Here is a 27,274-nt window from a genome sequence, read left to right on the forward strand (position 1 = left end):
TAATTATCAACTTCATCATTTAAATGGAAATGGAAGAGAAAAGTAATCAACGTCAAGGAACAGATTTCACATCCATTCAGTGATAACCCCATGTGCATATTTTTAAATTTTTCCTATATTGTCCTAAAAAAATTTTTTAAATATGCACATGGGGTCATCACTGAATGGACATGAAATCTGTTCCTTGACTTGATGGGTTTAGCCTAAAAAGCATAAACTTTGTCTCAATGCAGTTCTAATCTCTCCTTGAACACGATCAAAGGTTAAAGAGCCCTGGTGGTGCGGTGGTTAGAATGCAGTACTGCAGGCTAACTCACTGCTCCCGCCAGGTGTTCGATTTTGAACGGCTCAAGGTTGACTCAAACTTCCATCCTTCCAAGATTGGTAAAATGAGGACCCAGATTGTTGGGGGCAATAGGCTGACTCTGTAAACCGCTTAGAGAGGGCTGTAAAGCACTGTGAAGCGGTATATAAGTCTAAGTACTAAGTGCTATTGCTATTATTTTTCACAACAAAGCATGGCAGATTCTCACCCTCAGATTAAACTGGACAACACTGATATATCTCTCTTTCTCATATATCTCTTAAGAAAATCTAGCCACTAAAGGTCCTTTTAAAAACACTGTTGCTAAAGTATCATCATGTGATACTTTAGTTTTACATTTTAATAGTATAAATAATGCCTCAGGCTAAGAATCAATGTTCTTCCAAAAAATCATTGTGCATATCCAACATGCATATGCATGTACAAGCCTGGCCTACTCATGCCAGCAGAAAGGGCCTACTTCAGATCCCATGGGTTAGATAGCTCCAACTATCCAGATCCAGAAGAAGAGGCTTCTCTGCTGCAACACTCACCCTTTGGAACATCCTATCCTCTAGCTAAGCTCTGCCTCCACCCTCCAATCCTCCACAGCGCCTGAAGATCTTCCTCTGCCTGTTGAACTGGGGACCAAATGGGGGAATTCCACAACAGAGATGGTTGCTGGATTGATGGCAGACTCCACCTCTTCCCCCACTTCTCCCCGACGCTTTGCTTTCCATCCATCCATTTTTCATATTGATATTTTCTCACAGTGTTCTTTTTCATAGTTTATTTTATTATTCAATCATTTTAGTTCTGTTGTGTTTACACTCCTTTCATTTTGTTCTTTTTGATTATTGTAAGCAGCCTAGAGTAGTGGCAAAATTTAATCAATCAATCAATCAATAAAATATAGTGTGGGGTTCACTGAACATGTGGCTGATTGCTAATCACTTTCCGGGTGTTTGGAATCTACTGGTGTTGGATGGGAAATGCTATTATGAATAGTGAATTTGTTTTCCCACCCCTCCCTTCTCTTTGGGTTGTTTTTAAAGTAATGACTAAGTATCAAGAATATAAAATCTTTTCTGTTGAATGTCTGTTGTAATAGATATGCCTTTTTATTGTAGCAGGACCTAAAATTCTTGCTTTGGAGTATAGACCTTGATCACAGGAAGGTATCTCATTATCATCTGTCAACCATACTTATTCATTGGGATGTATGAAATGCTTTGTTCTCTCCCTTTGTCTACTTTCTGGGAGGAACCACAATGGGTTATAGTGCTGACCTTCTGCATCTGCTTCAAGTTGTATCTACACTACATCAAATTTCTTGCAAGAGAATGAGGCCTCATTATGCATTCAGGGTACCTGTAGTAGTGTTAGAGGCTCAGCATCTGCCCAATATGATGTACCTTAGAAAGAAACCCAGGAGGAACCATTCTTAGAAGAGATAAGAGAGAAAAGGTGACACTAGGCTAGAGGTCTTCCATTGTGGGCTGGTTGCCTGCTGTGATGGTTATTTTTTCCTTAAATGAAACAATACAACTTCTTGAAGATGTATTGGTATGTTCTTATTATTTACTACTTTAATATTTCATATATTGCAGAGGTAACTTCCTCAGTTATCATAAAAATTCTTAGAACCAATTGTGCCTTAGTTTAGAGAATGCCCATAAATGTTCCTTACTAACATATTAGGGCTCTCCTTTTTTCACATATACTAAAGAAGGTGGATCTAAGCACAATGGGTCCATTCCAGAATCCAAACCTGATAACTGGGCTTTGATAAGTGAATAGTATCAACGTTTTCAACACAGTGTAATATGCCAATAGGCACAATATTGTGAGAACCTCTCCTACCCATAAGGTCATCAGACCTAGCAACTGTTCTACCAAATATATATGTTCTCATATTTTATAAAAATAAATATTTTTAGTGGATTGTATCCTTGATTTATTAGCCAAGCCCAACTGTCCTGTAAAAGTTGAACAGTTCGTGGACTTAATCCAGTAAAAAGCAGTACAATGGCTTGAAGAGAAAATATTTTCACTGCAGAATTCTTTGGCTTAAGTTATAAAAGTTCTAGCATTCAGTTCTTCTTTCAATTAATTTTTCCCCACAAAAGAGCTTCTCAACCTGAAAACTTTTCATAGATACAATAATACTACATGTTTCATGTACTTAAGGTATTCACACCTGATGTTAACCTACTAGAGAAACTTAAAATTCCTCCTGCAGTCAAGCACCCAAAAGTGCTGCAAATAATTGGGAAATTTTTGGAGATATACTTGAAATTTGGACAGGCAAGAAGCAGAATGAAAAACAACAGGAAGAAGTCCCATTAAGCAAGCTCAAGTCCATTAATGTAGCACCAGATACAGCTTAGAATAACCCAAGGTACATTTGCATTTAATATAAATCTTAAGTGTCCAATTGATTGATTATTTTCACTTATTCTATTTATTCTTTGTTTAAAAGGACTAAGGAAAAAAATGGAAAACCAGTTGCTTGGATTTATCTGGAATATGAAATGCATAAACTAATGTTCTGTGTTTCCATAGTATAATTGAACACAATTCTTTAATTACAATTACTGTACATATAAATTCAATTCAATATGTGATTGCAGGATTGGAAAACTAGGGCAAGAATTGCTTAAGATGTATGAAACATCAATTTTTGCTACATTTCCACTATCAAGACAATACAGAACTATCTCCATTATCAAGTTACAACCAGTCTTTATTATTTTCCAAAAAATAAGATTAGAATACTATATATTTAGGATGTCATAAAAGCAGGAAAAGCTTCAGACAATCTTAAAATAAAGGGCATTCACATGCTCTTAAGGACAACAGCAACTTTAAATTCAGGATTAGATCCAGTTACCTAAAAATGTGTACCTTGGTCCCATAGAAACAAAAAGATTGAAGATAAAAGTAATACTTACTGACATTGGAAAGATGAAAGGAATGCTACCTTACTATCTCTATCTTCGCTACATCCAATGAAGACATAGTTCACTGTTCAGCTGTGCATTTTATAAAAAAGCACTTCCTTAAATTGTTCCTGAATTTCCTTAAATTTAAAGAATGAGCCACCAAACCTACCATTGCAAGTAGGAGGGGGAAAAAATCTCCTTATTTTCGTAAGATAACTGATTTTATACAGTTCTAGCAGGTCTGCTTTTGTTTCAAGGAAAACCCTTCAGGAAATGTATAGGAGCTGTTGTAATTCTCTTAAGGATTTTGGCTACTCTTTTCCAACTCTGCAATATAAAACATATGCGCAGAGCCAAACTGTCAACAAGAAAGAAGGGTCTAATTTAAATGTGATGCAGGACACCAAAGAAATCACCAGTATTATTCTCTGCAGCAGTTAACTCTGAAACTGATCCAAAGTACAGGAGCAAAAGTTGTCCCAAGGTCACATACAATCTATCAAAATTTGGTACGGGCCCTACAATCCTTCCAGAAATTGCTACCAAATTGTAATTTTGAATTTGGCAGAAGGGAGAGATTAATAAATATTGGAAATGAATAATTATTAGGGTTGTATAACACTTTGGTTTCAAAGAGAGAAGGATGTTTGATACCATGGCAGGGTACTCATGTAGCATCAGCAATGTCTTTTTCTGGATCATGCAGCTGTCCTCTTCTATCAGTCCTATTTAATTTTGACATAAGTTTAAATATAAATATGATTTTTAAGATGTCATTTCTGTTTTGGAGCCATTCTTTCAGTATCACTTCCCGACAGATTTAAAGTGCAGCCATTTAAAGATCAGCTGACACCTCAGTCAAAGAAATGCTAACTTGTTTTCACATTTTCAATGATGTCCTGAATTGTCTGCCACAATTTTTATACAGAAAGGTTAGATAAAAGTCCATTATTGGCAGGGAGTCTTCCCGGGTCACATAATCCTCTGTTAATATGTCCAATTTGATATATGCTGTCAGCCATATAATATCCTATAGGGAGATGTTATTTTAACATACTTACCATCCCACTTAGATTGATCCTAAAATGGTTTAAATCAGTGGCCCCCAATCTTTTGGGCTCCAGAGACCGGTTCCATGAAGGGAGATTTTTCCATGGCCCAGGGGGCATGGTTTCGTGCCCTGCCTGGATCTTGCACATGCAGAAATGGGGCTTCACTCATTTGTGCAGCCCAGGGGTTGGGGACCCCTGGTTTAAATGCTAATGGTGACTATATAAAGGCTTCTATCTTCTCAAATTAAAACTTTTTAAAAATCCATGCACTTGTATCTGTAAAATTTTGTGTATATGCTAATTTAATGTCCTAATGTATCATTGGATGCAGATATAGCCATGATTTCTTAAAAAGAATGTGTATATCAAATTATTATTTTTACCTCCCAAATCAACAGGTTGGGGATTTGACAAAAGACAGATAGAGAGAAAGGTGTTGTGAGTGTTCTCTTTTTTCTAATTTCTCAGCAAATTGCCAGGTTTTATTTTGGATGCTTAAACAAACAAAATCACAGGACTAAAAAATGTTTATCAGTAACAATAATTGGAGCATAAGAAAATGTACCCTTCAGTTCCATGTTGATGCTGAAATGCAAGATGGAATTAGCATTTTAAGTACGGAAAAAAATCATCCAAACTCTCAAAGCAGTAAAACCAAGGAGAAGAATCTGACTGGCCAGGCATGCATGCTACAGGAGAAAGAGAGAAACAGAAAGAGAGAGAGAAAGTAAGAGTCGTCTCTACTCTTCGGAGAAGCTAAGCTGCCAACTTACTGTTTTCTTGCACCCTGGCCACGAAGCCTGTGAGAGGTATCTGTGGAGTCAACTGAGGCATAGGGGGAGGGGGTGGAGCAATAGAAACTGGAAGTAACACACACCATAAATGGGGAAGTAAACATAGATACAGGAAAAGGAAAATAAAAACAAAAAGTAGCTGTCAGTAACACTGGACCACAACAAAGCTACGCAATGAATAGAAACACATAAGACCTCCTTAGGTACCCTAGCAACACAGCCTCTGCTAAATTTTGTTTTTAATCATCTGGCAATTAAAAAGCAAAGTAAAATAAAACCTAAGGTAGATAATATGTGAGCTACTCTTTCAAACATTTCACCTGGCCATTTAAAAACACTTGTGGGCTTGAAATATAGACATCCTGCTATCTTATCACAAAATCTTGTAAGAAATGACAAATTGAGGAAAACTATATGGGTGTTTGTGTCTTCTTCCTTAGCAAGTATGTTTTCCCGGGAGGAAACTGATGTAAAAAGGGCAAAAACCTAGTAAAGGCTCCTTGCAATGACAGTGAAAGCTTAAAAAAAAAAAAGCCACAGCAATAGAATTTATAGACCGCCTGCTCTTTAGTATGAAATTAAATTTGCATTCATTATTATTTTCATATTTTAAAAATTTCTACACTGGAGGATTCCCGGAGAGATTTTTAAAGGGAGTTTTAAGGAGTATAATTCCATGAAAATAAAAAAAAACTGGTCTGCAAAAAGCAGATATGTTCATTACAAAAATTCAAATAAGTTCTTTTCCAAGAGATAAACCTAAGGATTTCATATTATTATTATTCATAAGGAGTTTTTATACTATTGAATTATGTTAGCCTTAAGATGATATACAAGTTGAAGCTGCATTTTTAAATGCTTCCAGCATCTAATAATGGTCAGCAACCAACAATTCGCCATAAATTATATGCTCACATCCAGTTACCTAAGGCATTTTCCAATGATTGACAGGGCCAACAAACCTCACTATGAAACTTGAACCTAGAGATAAAGGCCAGAGGCTCTCAAATAAATACATAATGTGTATGTTAGATAAGTCCTTCATACTGAATTTCTGTTCAGATTTGTGAGCAGGGGTACATTTGTAATGTAACTGAGAAATAATAGGGTGGTTTTAGAATGGTTTGTGTGAATATCAACGAGAAGCAGAAGATGGGAATGCTGTTTCTGAATGTTTCTACATGCTTAATCCAAAGTATGTAGAACAGGTGCCAGATGGAGGGGGAAAATGGATTCCGTTAGCATGTCTCTGATCTCCTCGCACTCAGTTCTGTATGTCCATCTCTGATTAACATGTTCATATATATGTGTATGTGTTTTTCAAAATTTGGATTGCTAACAAAGAATTAAGGGAGAACTGGAATAGCCAGTATGTGTGTGTGTGTGTGTGTGTTTGTGTGTGTGTACACTTTCACAAGTAATAGTGAAGATTAAATTCTTTCTATGAGGGAGATGGGCAGTTTCTAAATGTGATAGTTAAATATAATAAATATAATAAAATACTGTGAGATCAATAAACTGGCCTTAGAAACAATTATAACAGGATGCCAGAGGGATCCATAGCCTTTGGAAATGCAAATGATTGTATATTTTTTAAACCCAGTTCAAGGTACTGTGTTAAAAAAGGTAATACGGCTGGAACTGCTCATTTGAAACAGAGGCTTGGATTTCCAAAGATGGATTGATTTGAAACAATTCAAAGAATCAGTATTTATATTTACAATTAAATACTAACACTGAGCTCATTTCATATTAATTCAGTCTTATGCGCCTAGTAAGAAATATAACACAGATATCAGTTTTTCAAGACTCTTGTTGCCAAGATTGACTGACTCTACTCCTCCTTCTTTCTCCTCAATAAAATCAATTTGCTGTCCAGGAAAACCTAGAATTTATTTTATCAAATCTAGGGCATTAAATCTTAAAGTCAAGAGAATAGTGAAATATCTAGTCAAAATTAATGATTACTGAGTATTTTTAGATGTGGCAATCATTAATAATTCTGTATATGTATTAGATCAGCAATGTGATTGTAAGCAAACATAAAATTAAATTAAAAATGCTTAAGTAAGTTCTTTCCCAAAGATCCTTTAATCTTACTAGCAAAGCACATGAAAGTGATAGATAGAGCCATTATTATGTATTTGTAAATGTGCATATCTTTGGCAAGCAGATATTACCAATTTATTTTGAAACTATAGACTGGATGTAGCAATATATCTCAATGTTTTTATCATATTAAGAACTACTCGAGTGTTTCTCTCATTCCTGAAATCTCTCCCTAGCAGAGATCCAGATGTGTAGGCTTGAATTCTCAAAATTGTCAGCAATAGCCTTCCTAGCTTGGGAATTCCGGGAATCGGAATCGAAACAAAGCTGATCAAGTTGGGAAAGCTATTCTGTTTCTATATGTAAAAACCATATCCCGATACAGTTTAACTCAAAATGCCAAACTGTAATTCCACATTTTCAATAAAATACAGTGGTCAGTTGACTGTGTAAAATATTATGAGGCAGGTTTTGCAAAATAATCTAGATGCTTGGCACAGTCCTTATAATCACCTCTGTGATTCTGGCTTATGAATGCAGAATTGTACAGGTATACTGCATATTCAAATGCAGCTTCACTACACAGTACAGGATGCAGAAACCCTAAATGTACTATTTTAAGAAAAATAAATTTATTTTTACTTGAAATGATAATAAACTATGCTTTATCTACCCAAGAGGAAGATTATTCTAAATATAAGACAATTCTCAACATAAATTAAGTTACTCATCTGCATTACAGGTAGTCCTCAATTTATAACCATTTATGGGGTCACAATGTTACAATGGCAATTTTAAAAAAGTGAATTACAACTGGTCCTCACACTTACAACCATTGCAGCATCCCCATGATCATGTGATCAAAATTTTAGGTGCTTGGCAAATGGAAATTCTGATCCCAACTTTGGCTGTAAGTCAAGGACCACCTATGCATATTTCAGCAAAATATAAAGCAACCCTGTTGTTTTAAGGATAACTCTTTGGAGAAAAGACTAGCCTTCCATTTGCATAAATATGTAACTTGCTCATATTAATATCTTCCTCTAAAAAAAAGCTAAAGTCATAACTTGTTCTATAGTTACAGATTAAATGGTAGTTTCTGATGCGGTGGGAAACTGGTTTCATAAACAGCATCTGAATGACTGAAGCCAGGCAACACAAGGGGGAAAAGAAAGGGGAAGGAGGGACAGAAACAAATTGTGCAGGTGCAAAACTTTTCTTGGCCTTGTCAATTATGGCTTGGACAAAGAAGTTCTATCTGGATATGCCTTAGTGACTCAAATCAATGATTAAACCAAGAGCTATGTAAAACTTTCAGACTGGTTTGCCCCCAAACAAAGCCAGGAGTTCTATGCTCTGCAGTAACCTTACTTGAGTTTTGAGAATAGAGAGGCCCGCCATTAATATGGGGTTGAGCAGAAAATGGAGCAGTCACAGAAGGATTCCTCCTAAATCCAGCAGAAGAGGCTGAAGAAGTGGTAGAGTTGTGTCGGGAAATCTGCCTGGTCATTGTGCCATACTGGGAACCAGAAGCTGACCCAGGAACAGCTGAAATGCAAGAGCCAAAAGGAACCAAGACGACTTGAGCAAAACGAAACACAAACAACAACTTAGAGCACAATGCAGAAACGAAGAGTAAGGGAGGGAAGAGAAAAGGGTAGGGAGACCACAGCACAGTAAACACATGAAAATTCAAATCCACTAGGCTTCATGGAACAGATAAAGAAAAAAAATGCATCAATCGTGTGTTTTGGGGAGAGAGAAAAGGATTTATCTTAACTTATATAAATATATATATTAACATCTCAAAAGGCACAATGCTATATAACTCCAATATTCATGATGAATATTTGAGAGCTACTATGCCCCTTTAAATAAGTAAACTATGCAGAAGATAAAAGACAAAAGTGTAGTTAGACAGTTAAATCCTCAGATTATGATTATTCATTAATACTGCATGAATAACAAAGTACTATGTATGTAGCTGCATAATGGCTTGAAGAGCAAAGATGATTTGCAACAAAAGAAAAATTCAGGACAGTGAATTTAGTTGGTGTAAATTAGTTTTAGCTATTTTTCTGTTCCTTTCCTTCATTCTTTAATTTGTTTCATTTACTATTTCTTATTCCTTTTCGGTATTTGCATAACACTTTTGCTCAGGAAACTATAAGTAATAAGGAAACATAAGTAATAATTGTTGTTGTACTCAAGTCAAAACCACACAAGAACAAAAACCAATTCCATCAATTCATCAGTCCTGTAAAGAAAGTTAGAAAAGGAACACTATCTAGTACTTCAAAAAATAAACAAATTTCATTATTCTCAAAAGATTGAATTCAGCGTGCTGTCCATCTCAGGAACATTTGGAACCCTGAAAGAGCTTTAGAAAAAACAATTACTGGTGCTGCTAAAATCATTCACTTACCAGTCATATCTTGATCTACAAATAAACTCAAACTCTTAAGTTAATAATTAAAGAAATTTGGTTTACTTGCTGCTGCTTTTCTAATTCTACGTGAGGATTCAGCACAATTCTGAATAAAGGAATATCCTCTTTTGAAAGGATACTATACATACTTGCAGATAGGTTCATCCACTGATAAGCTGAGCTCAAATTTTTAACCAAAATCCAATGAAAAATGTGCCACCAGCAGATAAGACAACTGTCTAATTTTTCATATGTTTTAATTTTCAAAATTATTTATTGGCTGGCAGTGCATTTTTCAAGGTATTTTTGTTAAAAATTTGAGGGTATTGCTTATATAAATGTGGATTTTGACACAAATATATATGGAATACTTACATACTTTAAAAAGCTGAAAGAAAAACCAACCACATATATCACAGATAAACCAAATCCAATTTTGGGGGTCTATTTTGGCACCCAAAATGTTGTAAATGATAAATAGAAAAAAAAAATCATTGCTGCTTTTTAAAAAAAACTACAACAAAAATTAAACCAGGTTCTGTTCCTTTTCATAAACATAAAACATAAAAGATAAATGCTTTCCTTTTTTCTGTGTTCTATTATCACAACATAGCTCTACAAATGTTCAGTCCTCTTTGAAATTTATTTACATAACAAGGTCATCTATGAAATTACATCCATCAGCAAGCCCTATAAATGTATCTAGTTGCTGAACTAGAAGAATTAGCAGAGGATACTGAGACTGATGATATGTTGCATAGAATCCAATTTTTTTTCTAAATTGTTTGCTAAAACAGGTTTCTGGGCCTTGATCAACTTAGTAATAAATACCTTGGCCAATAGTTGGTGGTGAGGGTGTAGGCACTGCAATGGGTATGCCAATTCCACTACTCCCACTGTTTTCTCGACTGCCGCTTCCTCCACTGCTACCACTACTCGAAACAAAGCAAGCAGATAAATAAAATTATTGCTATAACCGGTAATGTAGCATTTGCGACTTTAAAATAAGACAGCAAATGAACCACATACTTTTTTATTCTGTCTAAAGAGAAAGAGGGGGAATGAATCCCAGATGATGATTATGATAATAGCAGAGCTGACTTCAAGAAACACAGATGTGCTACTCAAGCAAAAAAAAAAAAAAAAAAGCAGTTTTAGGAGTATTTAATTTAAAAACTGTGAGGAGTTATCTGAGACTTAAAAAAACCCTGTTAGAACAACTAAAATAATACCCTGAATGTTTGCAGGTTGTTTTGACCAATTAAAAGTCATAAACTGTCTAATAAAAACTTTAAAGATATAGGCAAATTGTGATTCTGATGAACAGAAGAGATATTTCCCTGGGATCAAAGTATGAGGAAAAGTGCTTCACATAAGTATTATGTAAATAAACTATCATCGATAAGTTAAATAGAGCCAGTTAGAAATGTTAGAAATTCTTCCCCAATTGGATGGTTTCCAGATTTATGGGTCTGATTACAACACTGGTCAGTTTGATAAGGAATCATGGAAACATCAGCAAGAACCAGGCTGAGAATCTGCTACTCTATGTTTCATATATTAATTCAAAGCAAGGCAAAAATTCGTGCACCACCTATGAATCAGTTGGATTCAACCAAAATAAATTAAAAATTAAAAGTGGCAACCAATAATTGAGATTCTCACAAAAAATGGTGTTTGGAGTGCCAAAAACCTGGAACTTGTTGCCATGGTTGCAGCTGAATGTCATCACAAGCCACTTGCAACATTGAAGAGTCCATTTCTGCTGTCTCAAATAATGTACAAGTAAGATATTTATACAATTGCTTTAAATAACACAGTGCTTTAGCAAATGGCTCAGAACAGAAAGATTTTGCCCTAAAGAATGCTTTTATTTTGCCATTAAGGGGAAAATATTGATTAAAATTACTATTGCTATGTCAAATCATTTGGGCAGCACTGAAAAATCTTGCCTCTATTTCTTTACAACAGCTTTATTCCCAAAGCACCAATTGGAGAAAGCTGTATCAGAGCAACCAATTATAACCTCTTTTCTTCACTATTTGACCAATGAAGTTGAATAAAAGATTAATTTTGTACAATTAGAAAAATATCTAATAAAGTCTACACATGTAGACAGATTTTCCTTCCGCAATCTTCTTTCAGCCTTAAGCCCATCTTTCCATCTTAGAGCAACAGAAAAGTTAAGGATCAGTTCTCAGATCATGCTTGTTTTTGGATCATTTCAATAATCTTGGTAGCCCTGCTGTAGAATGAAATCTGATTTGAAAGGTGGGAAGATGATAAATATAGAGGCTTGTTTCAATGCATAAAGATCAGTAGAGAATAGTGAAAAATGTTGTGGTCATTATAGATCGAGATGCCTTCCCTACATACAGTTTTTGAGAATCCTTCAATTCAAAGAATAATTCCCAAGATGATGCTCAACTTATGCCCAGAATCTATAAGCATTGTTTCCAGCAGCAGTTCTTAAAATTGTACGATGAAATAGATCAATACCAAGCTTTAAAATGAATGCAGCATATACATGTAGTCCATGTGTTTTACTAATACAAACAATATTTCTCTTTCCTTTAAACCTAGAAATCGACAAAAATCATGGCCCATGAATCCCAAAGCCCCCTATATCAGTCTGCAGAAATGTGGCAATTAATTACTAGATTGTAATAGGGCAATTTATGGTTTGAAAAAAGATGAAAAAAGAGATCCATTAAGTATGAATCTCTGACTAAAAAGACATTGAAACCTCAAAGCTACAGAGAAAGTGGGTGAAATTTCTAATGTATTCCTGTATCACCACTGCAGCACCCCAGCTTGAAAAGTTCCTACTTAGAAACAAATCTTTTTGGAAACAACAAATGGTTTGCACCAAATAAAACATATTCAATGATGATGATGGTGGTGGTGGTGGTGGTGGTGGTGGTGGAAGGGACCTTGGAGGTCATCTAGTCCAACCCCCTACTCAAGCAGGAAACCCTATACTATTCCAGAAAAATGGCTGTCCAGTCTGTTCTTAAAAACTTCCAGTATTGGAGCATTCTCAGCTTCTGGAGGCAGCTTGTTCCAGTGATTAATTGTTCTAACTGTCAGGAAATTTCTCCTTAGTTCTAGGTTGCTTTTTTCTTTGGTTAGTTTCCATCCATTGCTTCTTGTCCTGCCTTCAGGTGCTTTGGAGAAGAGTGCTTGACTTCCTCTTCTTTGTGGCATCCCCTGAGATATTGGAACACTGCTATCATGTCACCCCTAGTCCTTCTCTTGATTAAACTAGACATACCATCTTCTATTATTTACAACCTTCTATTATTATTGTTTGCTAAGATCAAATTTGCCATCAAGACTTCATTTACCTGTGTGTTCTTGGCCTCTGGTTCAAGGAAGCAGTTCTTCCAGGACTGTGCTGGCTTCCAAGTCTTGCTGGACTGGTCATGTAATCATTGGGGACTGTGGGTGGTTTGACAGGCTCCAATGTTTTATAGGGAGTGTTCCGTCTAGCAAAATGAAGCAGGACAAAAAGCAAAGTGGACAGAGGAGAAAAAAGAAAATTGATTAGATTACTAGGAAACAAGTCACTGCACTGTGACTGTAACTGTTAAGCAGTTTAGTGTCCATTGCCCAGCAGCATTCTTTACATAAACTATATTATTGATAAATACCTGATACCTTTTAGGCATGCTGGACTACCTCATATATATGGAGTCTCAGCAACAGTTCAACGTGAAGTTACTCTTTATTTAAAAATAACTCTGGGAATATAAATTGCAAAGAAGGCATCTATGGATATTTTTCCTTCTTATTTCATATGTGGAAAATCAAAAGGTGATTTTTGCACACCTCATTAGCACTGGAGGAGAAAGATGGCAAAGGCTGGAAGGGGCAATGGAGAGTAACAGAGAGCAGGATGACCCAAAGGGTAGAGATTAGAGGGTGAGATACATAGGTGAGGGGAGTCGAAGTAGAGGTGAGCACAGCAAGGCAGAAGGATAATAAGGTTGCCTAATAATGGTGTGGTCCTCATGTAACAGAATTATCACAACTGCGATCACTAAGCAGTGGAGTCACATGATGTTTTGCCTAACAATTACATCACTTAGTGACAGAAATTTCAGCCCTAATTAGGCTTAAACGAGGACTACCTATAGATACAAATCAGACTGTCTAACATTTAATTAATTATTTTCATTAACACAGTACTTTTTTAATAAAATTGTTCTAAGATTATACATCTGGTAATTTGTGACAAATCTGAATGTGTCACAAAACACTCAATCTCCTAGTTGGTAGAAGATGGGCAACAACTGTAAGCTTGCAGAACATATATGTAACTGAATATGAGAATGGACTTACCAGAAACAATCAGACTGTTTGCTGAGGAGCCCTCAGCAAACAGTAAGAAACTTAGGAAAGACCCTAAATCAGTAATTAAAAGTAGCAATGATAAATTTGTACCTTCAAATTTTCATGATTTTGTTAATGCAGCCATATAATAAAGTAGAATTAGCTGATGAAAAAATGTGTCCTGCTGTTTTACCTGGAAGGGCTGACAAGTCTTCAGATTATAGAAGTAACCTTATATAGAATAACATATTTGGTAATATAAGTGTTGCCTGCACTTCCATCAACTTGATGAAATTCAGTCTGCAGCTGGCATTCTTGTTTACCCTGTCCCTATTTGATTAAAAAGCAATTGCTAAGAACCCCAATTAAGCAAAATAATAGTTATAGCAAAAATGGATTAGGAAACATACTGCATTAGAGAAAAGGATAATTGCAAAAAAGCCAAGACACCAAGGGAATGGTTAGGAGGCAGAAAAATTGCGAAATGATTTTGATGGAAATAAACAATAGTTTTGGTAGTGAAGAGGACTAAACAAGAAGCCTTCAGGAGAATGAGTAAATATTAGATTATGGAATGTGATTTGCTCATGGAGTAGTTGTGAGGCTTATTTAATCTGTACCTGATGACTAGAAGACTACCGTTACTGTTTCTCTATACAAGCAGAAAGGGAGAATGTGGAAATGGAATTTTGTTGTACATTAACTGGTCTAGAAAAGACACAAGTATAAAAATTTGAGTTATAGAAAATGTAGTGTGAACAGGTAAATTAAGGGATGGTTGGTGAATGTAATAAGAATAGCATATGATGAAATAAAGCATGCATGGCAATAAATGGAATATTTAGTAAACAATTCCACAGGATTAAGACAGAAATGTATAATGTTCTCTTGGTTGTTTAAAGTATTTATGTATTAGGAATGCCTGCAGTTACATTACAGATGTGTTGGTAGGAGCATAACAGTAAGTTCGTTATGTATGTAAATATGTAGATAGTGCTATGTGCTGGCTGACTTTTGCTGGCAAATAATCTTCAGTGAATGTTTGATTGTTTGATAAGAGGAGTTTGGATCTGAAAATTAATATATCAAGAACCTAGATAATTGTGTCTGGCAGGAAGAGTGAGAATATCACTGAAAAATCTAAATAAATGGCAAAAAATGAGAGCAAATAGATGTTATTAAAGAAGTAAAGCCTCCAGACCGTTTGACAAATGAATGTTCCCTAGCTGTATGTAAGAGTATATTTGTGGCCACTTTATTACATGGAAGTGAGCGTTGTGTGCATCAGTCAAAATACAGAAGTTAAATTCAGCAGAAGTGAAATATTTAAGAAATGCAGGTGGTAAAACCAGAACTGAAAGGTTTAAGAATGTATGGAATGGACTGAATTCCAAACTGATTGACAAGTATGAAATAAATTATGTTGAGTAAGGAATGAGGGTCAAATTTGTGAAACAGATTTCAGGTTAAGAAGAAGGGAAAGATTAAGAAATTTGTGGCTAGATGGACTTGAGATCCTTAAAAATCCTTGAAAAAAAGAGTTCAGAATTTAAAGAACAAATTAAGTGTTATAGACACAGTAGAGGCAAAGTTAGTTTGCAGAAGTAGAAAAATGTAATACATCATACATGGTTGGAGACAATTATATTTAACTGTAGTCTCTTTTCTTCTTTTTTAGTTACTCCTTTAATTTTTTTCCCTATTTTTATTCCCTTTTATCTTTAACATGCCTTGCCACACAAAGGAACAGCATAATGGGTATGTACATATCACAAGGTGTTTTCCTGGCAAAAAGATTCAGTGAATGTATTTCTTTAATCGTTTCAGCATTCAAGTCTTCCTTGTGTTGAGTGTGTCTCCTGGTAGACTATGTGAACATGTCCATGTTAGCAGTAATAAAAAAAAGTGATTTTTATTGTCTTCACCAATTTATTGGCTTATGTCTCCTACACACTTTTTCCTCAAGTTTTCAGCAATTACAGTCAGTTTGCTAAAGGTGTATAATCTCATCCAACTACTTCCTTATTTATTACATTATAAATAATGTCTTAAGGCCAATTAAATTACTTCTATCTAAAAATTCCTTTGAGATTATAGAGTTTTCTTAAATTTCTATTCGGAACCTAGGCTTGATAGACTATCTTTCATGCAGTGTGTGTTGTGTGTGTGTGTGTGTGTTGTGTGGCATGTAGCATGGGTATTTGTAAAATCTATTGCAGCTAGCCTAGTATACAAAGTATTTTCACCCTTGTTGAGAGTGTCTTGAGACTGTAAGAATTAATAGTGCAACAACTTATCCAAAAAAAGAAAGGACATTCCAACATTCCTGCCCATGCAGCAGAACAGCCTTTTCCAGCACGGTGTCTCTGACCAATTCAGTAGAGACTACATTACTTGCTTGCCAGCACAGGCAATGGCTAATCTAACAAGTATAACTGGAAGGGCAGTCTAATACATCCAAAGGGTATGTTTATTAAAGGGGCTAGGGCAGTAGTAGGATTCAGCCGGTTCGCATCGGTTCAGTAGAACCGGTAGCTAAATTTTGTTGAGTTCGGAGAACCGGCTGAACCCATGCTGCTTCTGGAAGTCTGTTCTAGGCCTCGGAGGCCTGGAGGAGGCCTCCCAGGCCTAGAACAACCGACAGGAAGTGCATGGATGTCACTTCTGGAAGTCCATTCTAGGCCTTGGAGGCCCAGGCCTGCATCCAGAGAACCGGATGTTCAGGTATTTGAATCCCATCACTGGGCTAGGGGCCTCTTATATTCAAATATATGAAACAAAATCTTCCTTTCTAAGTTCAGCATTTCTCCTAGAATTGATATTCTCTTGAATTAGAAAAAGAGAGTGGATTGAGTTTAATCCAGTTTTTTTACTGTCCAGCAACCTAAATAAAATGTTTTACTGGTTCCAGAGTGAAAATTCTCTTCGGACATTCAGAAAACCCTTTGACAGTAGCAGAACTTCAAGAGAACTCCATCAACTGAGTTGGTATCCTCACATCACCATTTAGGACAGTGGTTCTCAACCTTTTTAATGCCGCGACCCCAACCGGTCGTATGTTGAGGACTAAACCGGTCGTAAGCCGAGGACTAAACCGGTCGTAAGTCGAGGACTAAACCGGTCGTAAGTCGAGGACTACCCAACCGGTCGTAAGTCGAGGACTTTCCCTGCCCGGGAGCGCCGCGCATGCGTGGTTCCGCCCCCTGCGCCGGCTGAGGCGTAGCTGGCAAGTGGCAGAGACGGAGCAGGCCGACCACCAGCTGGCCCAGCCCAAGGGAGGTAAGGCACCCGCCGGAAAAGGGGGAAAAAATGGCGGACCAAAAAAATGGCGGACAGCCTTGCTTGGCGACCCCCATGAAATGGTCGATCGACCCCAAATGGGGTCCCGACCCACAGGTTGAGAACCACTGATTTAGGAGATGGTCCTGGAGTCACAACATGAATTCTTAGAAGTCAATGGATTTAGGATTCAAGTTACTTCCCATTAAAAATAAGAAGACTTAATCCTTAATCCAGTATTGCATAACCTATCAGAATTGTGGTCTTTGTCAACATAAAAAGCAGAAACCTTGTTCTTACCCCAGTGTTCCTCGGCCTGACATAGGAGGACTTGGCGGTTTCTGTGTAGGAGGATTTGTTCTTGACAAAGTGCCAGTTCTTGCAGGCTGATTGCTTCCATGCTGAAAACCAGAATAAATGCTTTAATATTTCTTTAAAATGGAACAGTTCAAACAAATGTTGTGTACTTCAACATCATAATATGAAGAAAGGATTCCCAGACAGCTTTTAGAATACAGCTTATTTTGCTGCCTACTTGGTTAGGCTTAAGAGTAATTCATTTCTTCCACCATCCCTTTGTAATTTCATGCCCACCAGTGAACATGCCCACCAGTAAGCTGTGCTGGTTTATGAAACAAATCTGACTTCAGTGACCATATTAAACCAAAGAAATTACTTTTAATATTCAAGATTGGTCAATATATTCATTTTTTCCAACTGCATCTGATTAGCATAGGCATGCAAGTGTTTCTGGGAAACCTTGTTTAAAACGTTAAGAGAAAAAGCAACTGCTGGATCAAAGCAAAGCACTATGTTGTTAGAGAAATTAAATGTTATCTATGAATAAAATGCCTCTGTTGATGTATATCAGTAATATATTAACTGTCAGTTGGAGCTAAAATTAAACACATCTAAATAACCTATGAGTGAAAAAGGAGCAGAGAAGTATAGGAAAGAGCACTAGCTTTCAAGTGTAATGGCTCAGCCTCTATTGTCATAGAGTGTTCTGGGTCAAATGATAAATAACTCTTCTTACCTTGGCTTTTAGCCACTTACGTTGGCAAAAAGAAAAGGAGGAAGAAAAGCAGAAATTAATGGCACATCTATCATTGTCCATATGGCAGGTTTTAAATACTGGCAGTGCAATATATGAATATTTTCTTGGAATTTATTTTTTTTTGCAACTGATAGTTGCAATTCACTTGTGACTAACAAGTTTCCCCAAAAGATTTGTAACTGTTCTTCTCTCATAACTGAAAACATGGTTTTATGGCTACAGCAATTGTGACACACACTCTGAAAAGTAGCAGTTAATACACAGACTGAAGAACAACTTGCGAACACTTTCAGGTAGAAATGAGGAGAGACTGGGGATGATGGCAAACTCTATTAAAATTCCCCCGCAATTTGGCGGGTATAGTACAAATAGAATTTATTAAATAATATTATACAAAACCACCCTAATCCAGATGTTGATCAGTATATCCTTTATTGAGTTGATTTTATAATAGATCAATTTGCATCACATTATGAATGAAGCAGACATTTCTATGCTGCAATTGTGTTTCTACCTCAAAGCTGCTTTTATAGAAATAAACACTAGTCTAGTTCACAGTATGCCAGCTTAGTTCACACTATTTTCTCTTCATGTAGTTGTACATCTAAGCAGCAACACAGTAAAGGAACTGTGCTTCTTCTAAATTTTTGTTCTTTAACTCATACCCAAAGCTTGTCCATGAGAAGCCTAAGTACTTCTACAGAATTATAAACAACATTTTTCCTTCCTTTCTGAACGCTTCATTCAGACAATTCTTCTTCTTTTTCTTTGGTGCTATGTATAGAAATAACACCCAGCTAAGAAAACTAGGAATGTAACAATGACCGTCTGATCCAATCCAAATGTGCTTAAGAAGAAGCCAGTTATTCTTAAATCATGTTTCCATGTTCAAAATGATTATGTTCATGATCCATCTCCAAAAAATAGAAACAGATACAGAATTTTGAACATTTTGAAGGCGCCCTAGGATGCCATAGAAAAGTTGCATAACTACAGGAAGTCCTCAACCTACAACAGTTCATTCAGTGACCATTCAAAGTTACAATGGCACTGAGAAAAGGTGACTTATGGTTATTTTTCACAGTTGCAACCTTTCCAGCATCCGCATGGTAACATCATCAAAATTTGAATGCTTGGCAACTGGTTCATATTTATGACCGTTGCTATGTCCCAAAATCATGTGATCACTTTTTGCAAGCTTCTGACAAGCATAGTGAGTGGGGAAGCCAGATTCCCTTAACAACTGGGTTACTAATCTATCAACTACAGTGATTCACTTAATGACTGAGACAAGAAAGGTCGTAAAATGGGCCAAAATTCACTTAACAAATGTCTCACATAACAACAGACATTTTGGGCTCAATTGTGGTTGTAAGTTGAGGACTACCTGTAGTGGTTCTTTCAGTGGATATATTTACTATATGAGGTAAATAATAAGACCTTTGATCTGAGATTATTTAAACTCAATTTCATTATCACTACTACAATCTGGAAAATAAATTTCCTGTTCAGAAACGCAGACTTCAAAAATTACAATTGCATATATTTATTTAAATGTATTTCATACAAGACAACCAACAGGAAATTTCATATTAGGTTTCAATAATACATGTGAGATGGATAGATACACAAATGAATTGATCGATTGACTGACTGACTGACTAAATGGATTGATTGACTGAACTGATTGATTGACTGAATGGATTGACTGACTGAATAGATTGACTGACTGAATGAATGAATGAAATTCATACCAATTTAGATCTTCTGCATATGTACATTCTTCAACAAATTAATACCCTGTCTGTGAATGCTTGCAACCTGAAATGAAATGCTCCTTGCACAGAAAATGAATAATAAAAGGATCACCTATCTCCCATACATTTGCCTGGCTGATTTAATCCTGAAGATTTGCCACACAATTTAAACAATATAATCCATTGGGATTCCAGAGTGCCTTATCTTAATATTACCTGCTCTCTGGAGCAATGCTCACCCTGAGATCTGGATAGCCACCCACTCTGCTGTTGTTTAGAGGAGCTGTGAAGACCTAGCTTTTTTACCCAAGCCTTTGACAAGGGATTGTGAGGCTCCTCAGTTCATTGTGCTTGCTATAACAATTTTATATTTTTATTTTATGCTTTTTTTGTAATTTTTTTGTTATGAACCAATCAGAACTTGTTGAGAGTTGGGCAGCACATAGGTTTAATAAATGAACATGGTAATGAAAAAGTTTATAATGGCTTGATGAACACATCTAAATTTGACCTCTGATTACTGCTGTACAAGATTCATAATCAGAAATGGCTGCCTCTATAAAGAATGAGACCCATTAGGAGCACAATGACTGGTAATTTGGGCAATTTTAAATGTACAGAGTTGTCATTTTATAGTCTTTTGCACAGCATGTCTCTGCTTAAAAGGCTTCAAGGAAGTGACTTGCATAAACTACTTAAAGTGGAAAAAAGCAGATCTGGTATTATACTCCTACTTCCTTGTTCCTTCAACAGCTCTGCATCAATGTCTTTGTTCACTGAGCTTTCATCAAAACAGATGTTTAACATATAGCACTACTATAAACTACACAAATGCTTCAGCAGTTTCAAGAAATTATCATCTTTGTTTCTAGCAAAAAAATTAATGTAACAATTATTTTTATATACACTATGAAAGCTAAAACAAGACAAAGTATTGCTTATGTCAAATATAAGCATTTTGCCTCAAAAATAAACAAGCAGAAATATCCCTCGATGTAAATATTACAATAATATTTATTTAACGTAATGAAATAGCAACCTTCTCTGGATGTAGTGATTCAACTATTGCATCCAATGGCAAACAAGTCTTTAATATTCTCTTCCCCTTATCTAGCATATCTGGGGGGGGACAGGAAACGCTAACTTTTTGACATAATAAATCGTTATATTTAAATTCATCCATGATTATTCTTATCAAATAAATGTGATTTATTTCAATTGATCAAAATTAAAGACTGACTATCATTTAAAATTTAGATGCAGTGGTAGATTCTGGTTGACTGAAGGGATTGTCTACTATTGTCTCTGGAATATGCCACTGCCTTCCCTTCCATGTAACATTCCAGCAAGATAAGAGGGCTGCATATGAAACCCTAAGGTTTCTGTCTACACCAGGGGTCTTCAAACTTGGCCCTTTTATGATTTGTGGACTTCAACTCCCAGAATTCCTCAACGTTGCTGGCTGAAGAATTCTGGGAGTTGAAGTCCACAAGTCATAAAAGGGCCAAGTTTGAAGATCTACACTGGTCTACACTGTTTGCCTTTCAGTGAAGTACCTGAGGAACAACAGTCTTAGCGACCATTCAAAAATTTGACAGACCCCCCCCCCCTCAAATGGTACTCATGGCAAAAACAATAGCATTTAGACTTACATACCACCTCACAGTACTTTATAGCATTTTCTGGGCGGTTTGCAATATCAGCATATTGCCCCCAACAACTTGGGTCCTCATTTTACTGATCATGGAAGGATGGACTCAACCTTGACCCCAGTCAGGGCCAAACTCCTGGCTGCGAGCAGAGTTAGCATGCAATACTGCATTCTAATCCCTGCACCATCTCTCTCTCTCTTTTTTTTTTTCTCATACACACACACACACACACACACACACACACGCGAGAAAGAGAGAGATATAGAGATAGAGAGAGACAGAGAGAGAGACAGAGAGAGACAGAGAGACAGAGAAAGAGAGACAGAGAAAGAGACAGAGAAAGAGAGAGACACGTGACCATATGTTGGTCCCTTGGCAACCAATTCGCATTTATGGCAATTTGTAGCATCCCATCCTGCAGTCATGTGATTGCAATTTTCTATGTTTTTGCTGAAATCCAGTCTCATCTTCCAGTTTTTGTCATAAATGCCCCATAGTGAACAATAGGTTCACTTAAAAACCACTGCAAAAAAGTTTGTAAACTACTAGACTGATTATGTGGGTGATTCACTTTATGACTATCTTGAGATACGACCATAATAGGCAGGCTCCATTGTAGTCATAAGTCATGTACAATGACTACAACTTCTATCTTCAGAAGTTCAAAAGATAGTCCTCATAACTGCTGTACAATACAGCAGGGAAATTAAATCTCACTATCAGAATAGTGAAAGCTGTTTAAAGTGGAAGGGCAAATATCATAAATGTATTTTTCAATTCATGACAAAGGTGATATTTGTAGCTATATATATTCTGTACAGAGTTTTGTATACGTATAGTTTTTCAGCAACATAACACGATAATTACTTTTTCAATAAACTTTTGAAAATAAATTCAGTTCATAAAGAAATTAGGAAGCTAATATTTGGATACAAAAAGCTTAAAAGCTAATATAAAACAAGAAGAAAATTACTATCACCACCAAATATTGAATTTCTTTTGTAAGTTACATTTGAATAAAGCACTTTAGCAGAAAATCAATTTAGAAGGACCAAAATAACAAATGATATCAGTGTTATTTGTTATCTTAAAAGATTGACAATGCCTAGAACAAGAACCAAAGTCTTACCTTCACACCATGGCCTACATCATCCAATACTGTGTAGTCTATTGGCTTTCGAATATACCTTACAGGACGCTCCATGTTTGCTGGAGCTATAATTTTGTGTGTTCTGGAGGTATTCTTATTGGTTGTCAAAATGCCAATCTCTCTACGGGCAACTTTTTCTTTATGTATATCCACTGTCTGTAAAGAAAATAAAACACACAAATGCATGCTTAACAATTTGAATTTTATTTTAATGATGTTTTGCATAATATATAACATATTATATACCTTGATCAATATAGAGAATAACTTAGTCAGCTTTTTTTCTTATGTTTGATTGCTCTCTGAACCCACCCTAAATATAAGTAAAACTGGAAAGAAATTGGATGTAGGCAAATAGCTTATATAACATATACCATTATTCCAAACATCATTTTTGCTAGAACATTCTCATAGTTTTAAGACAGTGTTTTCCTGCTCAGCTGGAGATTGCTTCCTCCCATGCATTCTTGCAATTATGGTGCAATTACACAATATGGAGCAATATGGAGCAAAACACACATCCAAGATCATACCTTTCTTTAATTTTAACTATACCAATTAGATAGAAAAGGTAAATAACAATCTACATATAATCACAGAAAAGGAAGCTTTTTCTATAAAACAACTTGATCTCAGGAACTGTGCCATAATTAAAAGAAAGTCAACATTTTGTAAGAAAGAGATGGAACTCAAAAGTAATTAGAAAAAATATCCTGGAAGAAAATCAGTTTTCTGGTCACAGAAAAATCTAAATTTAAAATATTATGCATATATCAAGAACCTGTAATCAGAAACTAAACATTTTTCAAACTATAGAATTCTTCTATTCTGGAAGATATATTAAATTTTGCTAATTATTTTTTTTACTTTGCTGATGTTTGTAGTTTTTAACTGCGATTAATCACATCCTGGCAAGTTGGTGCCCATGGAAATTCAATAAAATAAATAAAAATAAGGATAGCAAATGTCAGCCTCCTCCTACATTTGTCAGCCTCCTCCTTTTCATGGTTTCAGGTTTCTAAATTTTTCTCCATTGTTATGAATCAGGAGATTTAGCACATAGACACAAAATTAAAAGAAAAGAGGAAAAGACATACTGGAAAATTGTTATCAATAGCACCAACTACAAGAAAGATTACTCTCCTAGTTATATATTATACAACTTAAATACAAATTCCTAATGATGCTTTTCAGATATTTGAGATAATTCTAAATATTATGTTTTACAATATAAAGGAACCACAAATATAAAGTCTTTGCACCATTTATAATTTCATAAATTGCAAAACACAATGCAATGTAATTCGGGAAACAACTTAAAAGGTAAGGGTTTATATAAATATCAAGAATTAGAACTTATTCAAAATGAAATTTTAATAACATATTCAAAATTACCAGAAGAATAATCTTTCTTGTACTTGATGCTACTGATAACAATTTTCCAGTATGCCTTTTCCTCTTTTAATTTTGTGTCTGTGTGTTAAGTTTTTTAGTTTCCTGATTCATAACGATGGAGAAAATTTTTTAAAGCTTGCAATCTTTAAAAACCTGGAAAAAAATATTTGAATATGTCAGTAAAATTTCAGATTTTGGCAATGATGTTTGCAAATGGTTTTGTTCCAAGGTCCAGCCCCAGCTAACAGTTGGAATTTCATTTCAATTTCCCAATCAATCTCTTAAATTGTAAGTTTAACATAATAGCACACATTTGCACATGTAGCCAAATCCCAACGTCCGGCAATCTTGTCTTTCGCCTCATCCTCAATTGCCTTTTATTCTAAAGATAATTATTGTAAGAAAATTATTGTAATTATGTATGCAGATGTGATGCATCCAAATTCTAGAAATAGACCAGATATAGCAAGAATTATTTGGCAAAGATCAAACTTTACCCTGAATAATTTTTCTCTGTCCAGAAAACACTGCGGAAAGTTAACATTCGGAAAGCAGCAGACCCAGATAATATCCCTGGACATGTTCTTAGGCAGGGGTGTCAAACTGCCGGCCCACGGGCCGGACGCATCATCCGGAAGCCATGCCCACCCCATTGCCAGCAATGTCAAAATAGTTCCCATACGTCTCGCGACGTCATGTGACGTCGCAAGTTTGACATGTCTGTTCTTAGGGAATGCGCAGATGAGTTGTCTTGTGTTCTCACAGTTATTTTTAATTTCTCATTGCAGCAGGCAGTGGTCCCATCGTGTTTTAAGACGGCCATCATTTTGCCTGTGCCAAAAAAGTCCACAATTACAGGCCTCAATGATTACCGTTCAGTTGCACTGACATCCATCATTATGAAATGCTTTGAGAAGCTGATAAAGAATATTATTGTATCTAGCCTCCTACCAGCATTTGACCCGCTTCAGTTTGCTTACCGGCCAAATCGCTGTACGGAGGATGCTATTTCTTCCGTTCTCCATCTGAGCTTGGAGCACTTATAGGAAAGAAATGCTCATGTGCATTTGTTGTTTGTCGACCTCAATTTGGCATTTAACACAATAATTCCCCAGCATCTAGTAGACAAACTGGGCCTTTTAGGCTTAAACACTCCTTTGTGCAACTGGATTCTTGATTTTCTTACTAATAGGCCCCAATATGTGAGAGCTGGAACAAATATTTCTAACACCATTTTCTTGAGCACAGGTTCTCCTCAGGGCTGCGTCCTACGTCCGCTGTTCACCTTTTGACCCAGGACTGTTGTGCTAGGTTTGCCACCAACCATATTATGAAGTTCGCAGATGATACAACAGTTGTGGGCCTTATTCATGATATCAATGAGGGTGCTTACCATGAGGAAGTTTTGGTGAACCGGTGTAAGGAAAACAGCCTAGTTTCAAATACTGGAAAAATGAAAGAAATCATTGTTGATTTCAGAAAAGGCAGGCACAGCAACACACCTCTGTGCATTAATGATTCACCTGTGGAGATGGTTACCAGCATCAAATTCCTGGGCATGCAGTTAACAAGTAGGCCGGCTTGGTCGTGCAACAGCATGACACTGGTGAAGCGGGCACAGCAGCACCTTCATTTTCTGCATCACATGAGAAAAGCACATCTTCCTTCCCCTGTCCTTACCACTTTCTACAGAGGGATGATCGAGAGCATCCTGTCATACAGCATGACAGTCTGATTTAGAAGAATCACTGCTTCAGACAGGAAGATGGTGCAGAAAGTGGTGAGGATGGCTGAAAAGATCATTGGCAGTTTCCTCCCTTCCATCCAGGACATAGTACATAAGCGTTGCTTGAGCAGGGTCCACAAGATTGTCTGGAACACTACCCACCCTCTTCACGATCTGTTTTTCTTGTTACCTTCTGGGAGGAGGCTCCATGGGATCCGAACCAGAACATCCAAATTCAGTCACACTTTTGTTCCATACAGTATTAACCTTGTGAACTCTAAAGCTTCCTCCTTCCGTTATGTATTCAAGATGGACAGTGATTAATATTTATATGTTACTTATATGTAAGGGTGTAGGTCTATACATATGTTGTATATAGTATGTTTAAATGTGTGTTATGTATGTGTATACTTTGAGAGCAAGCACCTAAATTTCATTTTTAATGTGTGCCATTGTGCCCACATTAAAAATGACAATAAATATATCTATAATATCTATAATATATTCACAGATTGTTGGAAGAATGACCTCAAGAAAGAATGCCATAACATTTATACATAACCAAGAACACCTATTAGAATGTATATACATACATACATGCATAGATACATACATATACATATACATATATAAATAATATAATATAAACTATTAAAATATGACCTTGAGACAGAATAAATAAAAGACTGCATGATAAAATGGATGCAATTTTTTAAAGAAATAATTACATTACAACAAGGGAACTTATGAAAAAATTAAGTGACATTTACCCCAAGCTATAATTTAAGAGAAAGTTTGTACAAAATGTTTTACAGATAAAACTTCAGTTTTTCTACTATGAATTTTCTAAAGCAAGTACATTAAAAAACATAAATTATTAAGGTATATGCTAACAGTATAAGAATTAAATAGGGATAAAATTGAAAAAGAGTCACTTTGCCAATAATATTAAACTGGAAAACCAAAGCTGGGAAATGCTAAAATTGTTAAACTATCTTTGTTGGACTATCAAGTTCCATGGATGCGATAGTCAGATTTAAGCTGCCAATACTCTCAGCTATATAACAGACTTTTGAAAAGAATGAATCTCTCTTACACCATCATTTTATTCACATAGATATTGAGGCACTGTATATTAAAAATGGACTTCAAGCCATCAAAATCGTCACTGATGCAACTTGCTTTGTAATCAGACTATGTGATAAATATATCACTGTGGAAATAATGTATATTTGCAAACAATGATATATCTACTGGCACATGTATGATTCTACAATATGCCTATATATACATAGCTACCTAGAACCATACCTTGTCAGCTCTGAAAATCATAATAATATCCATTAAAAGC

General features: G+C 35.9%; 1 protein-coding gene across 3 annotated transcripts in view; it reads right to left on the bottom strand.

Annotated features, from left to right (window-relative positions):
- The window catches only part of ABI1 (abl interactor 1), an 83,623-nt gene that overhangs the window by 6,372 nt on the left and 49,977 nt on the right, over positions 1–27,274 (bottom strand). The window contains exons 3-8 of one of the 3 annotated variants that reach the window (XM_015810644.1): positions 22,782–22,958; positions 17,487–17,587; positions 12,920–13,060; positions 10,404–10,504; positions 8,516–8,692; positions 5,075–5,161 (exon numbers count right to left, since the gene is read on the bottom strand). In XM_015810644.1, the coding sequence (XP_015666130.1) occupies positions 5,075–5,161; positions 8,516–8,692; positions 10,404–10,504; positions 12,920–13,060; positions 17,487–17,587; positions 22,782–22,958 (784 nt within the window). The remainder of the gene's footprint in view (positions 1–5,074; positions 5,162–8,515; positions 8,693–10,403; positions 10,505–12,919; positions 13,061–17,486; positions 17,588–22,781; positions 22,959–27,274) is intronic. The other 2 variants (XM_015810645.1, XM_015810646.1) reach the window with 2 other exon arrangements.

This window comes from Protobothrops mucrosquamatus, unplaced genomic scaffold (assembly GCF_001527695.2).
Source record: "Protobothrops mucrosquamatus isolate PMUCROS unplaced genomic scaffold, P.Mucros_1.0 scaffold13, whole genome shotgun sequence".
Taxonomy (NCBI): domain Eukaryota; kingdom Metazoa; phylum Chordata; class Lepidosauria; order Squamata; family Viperidae; genus Protobothrops; species Protobothrops mucrosquamatus.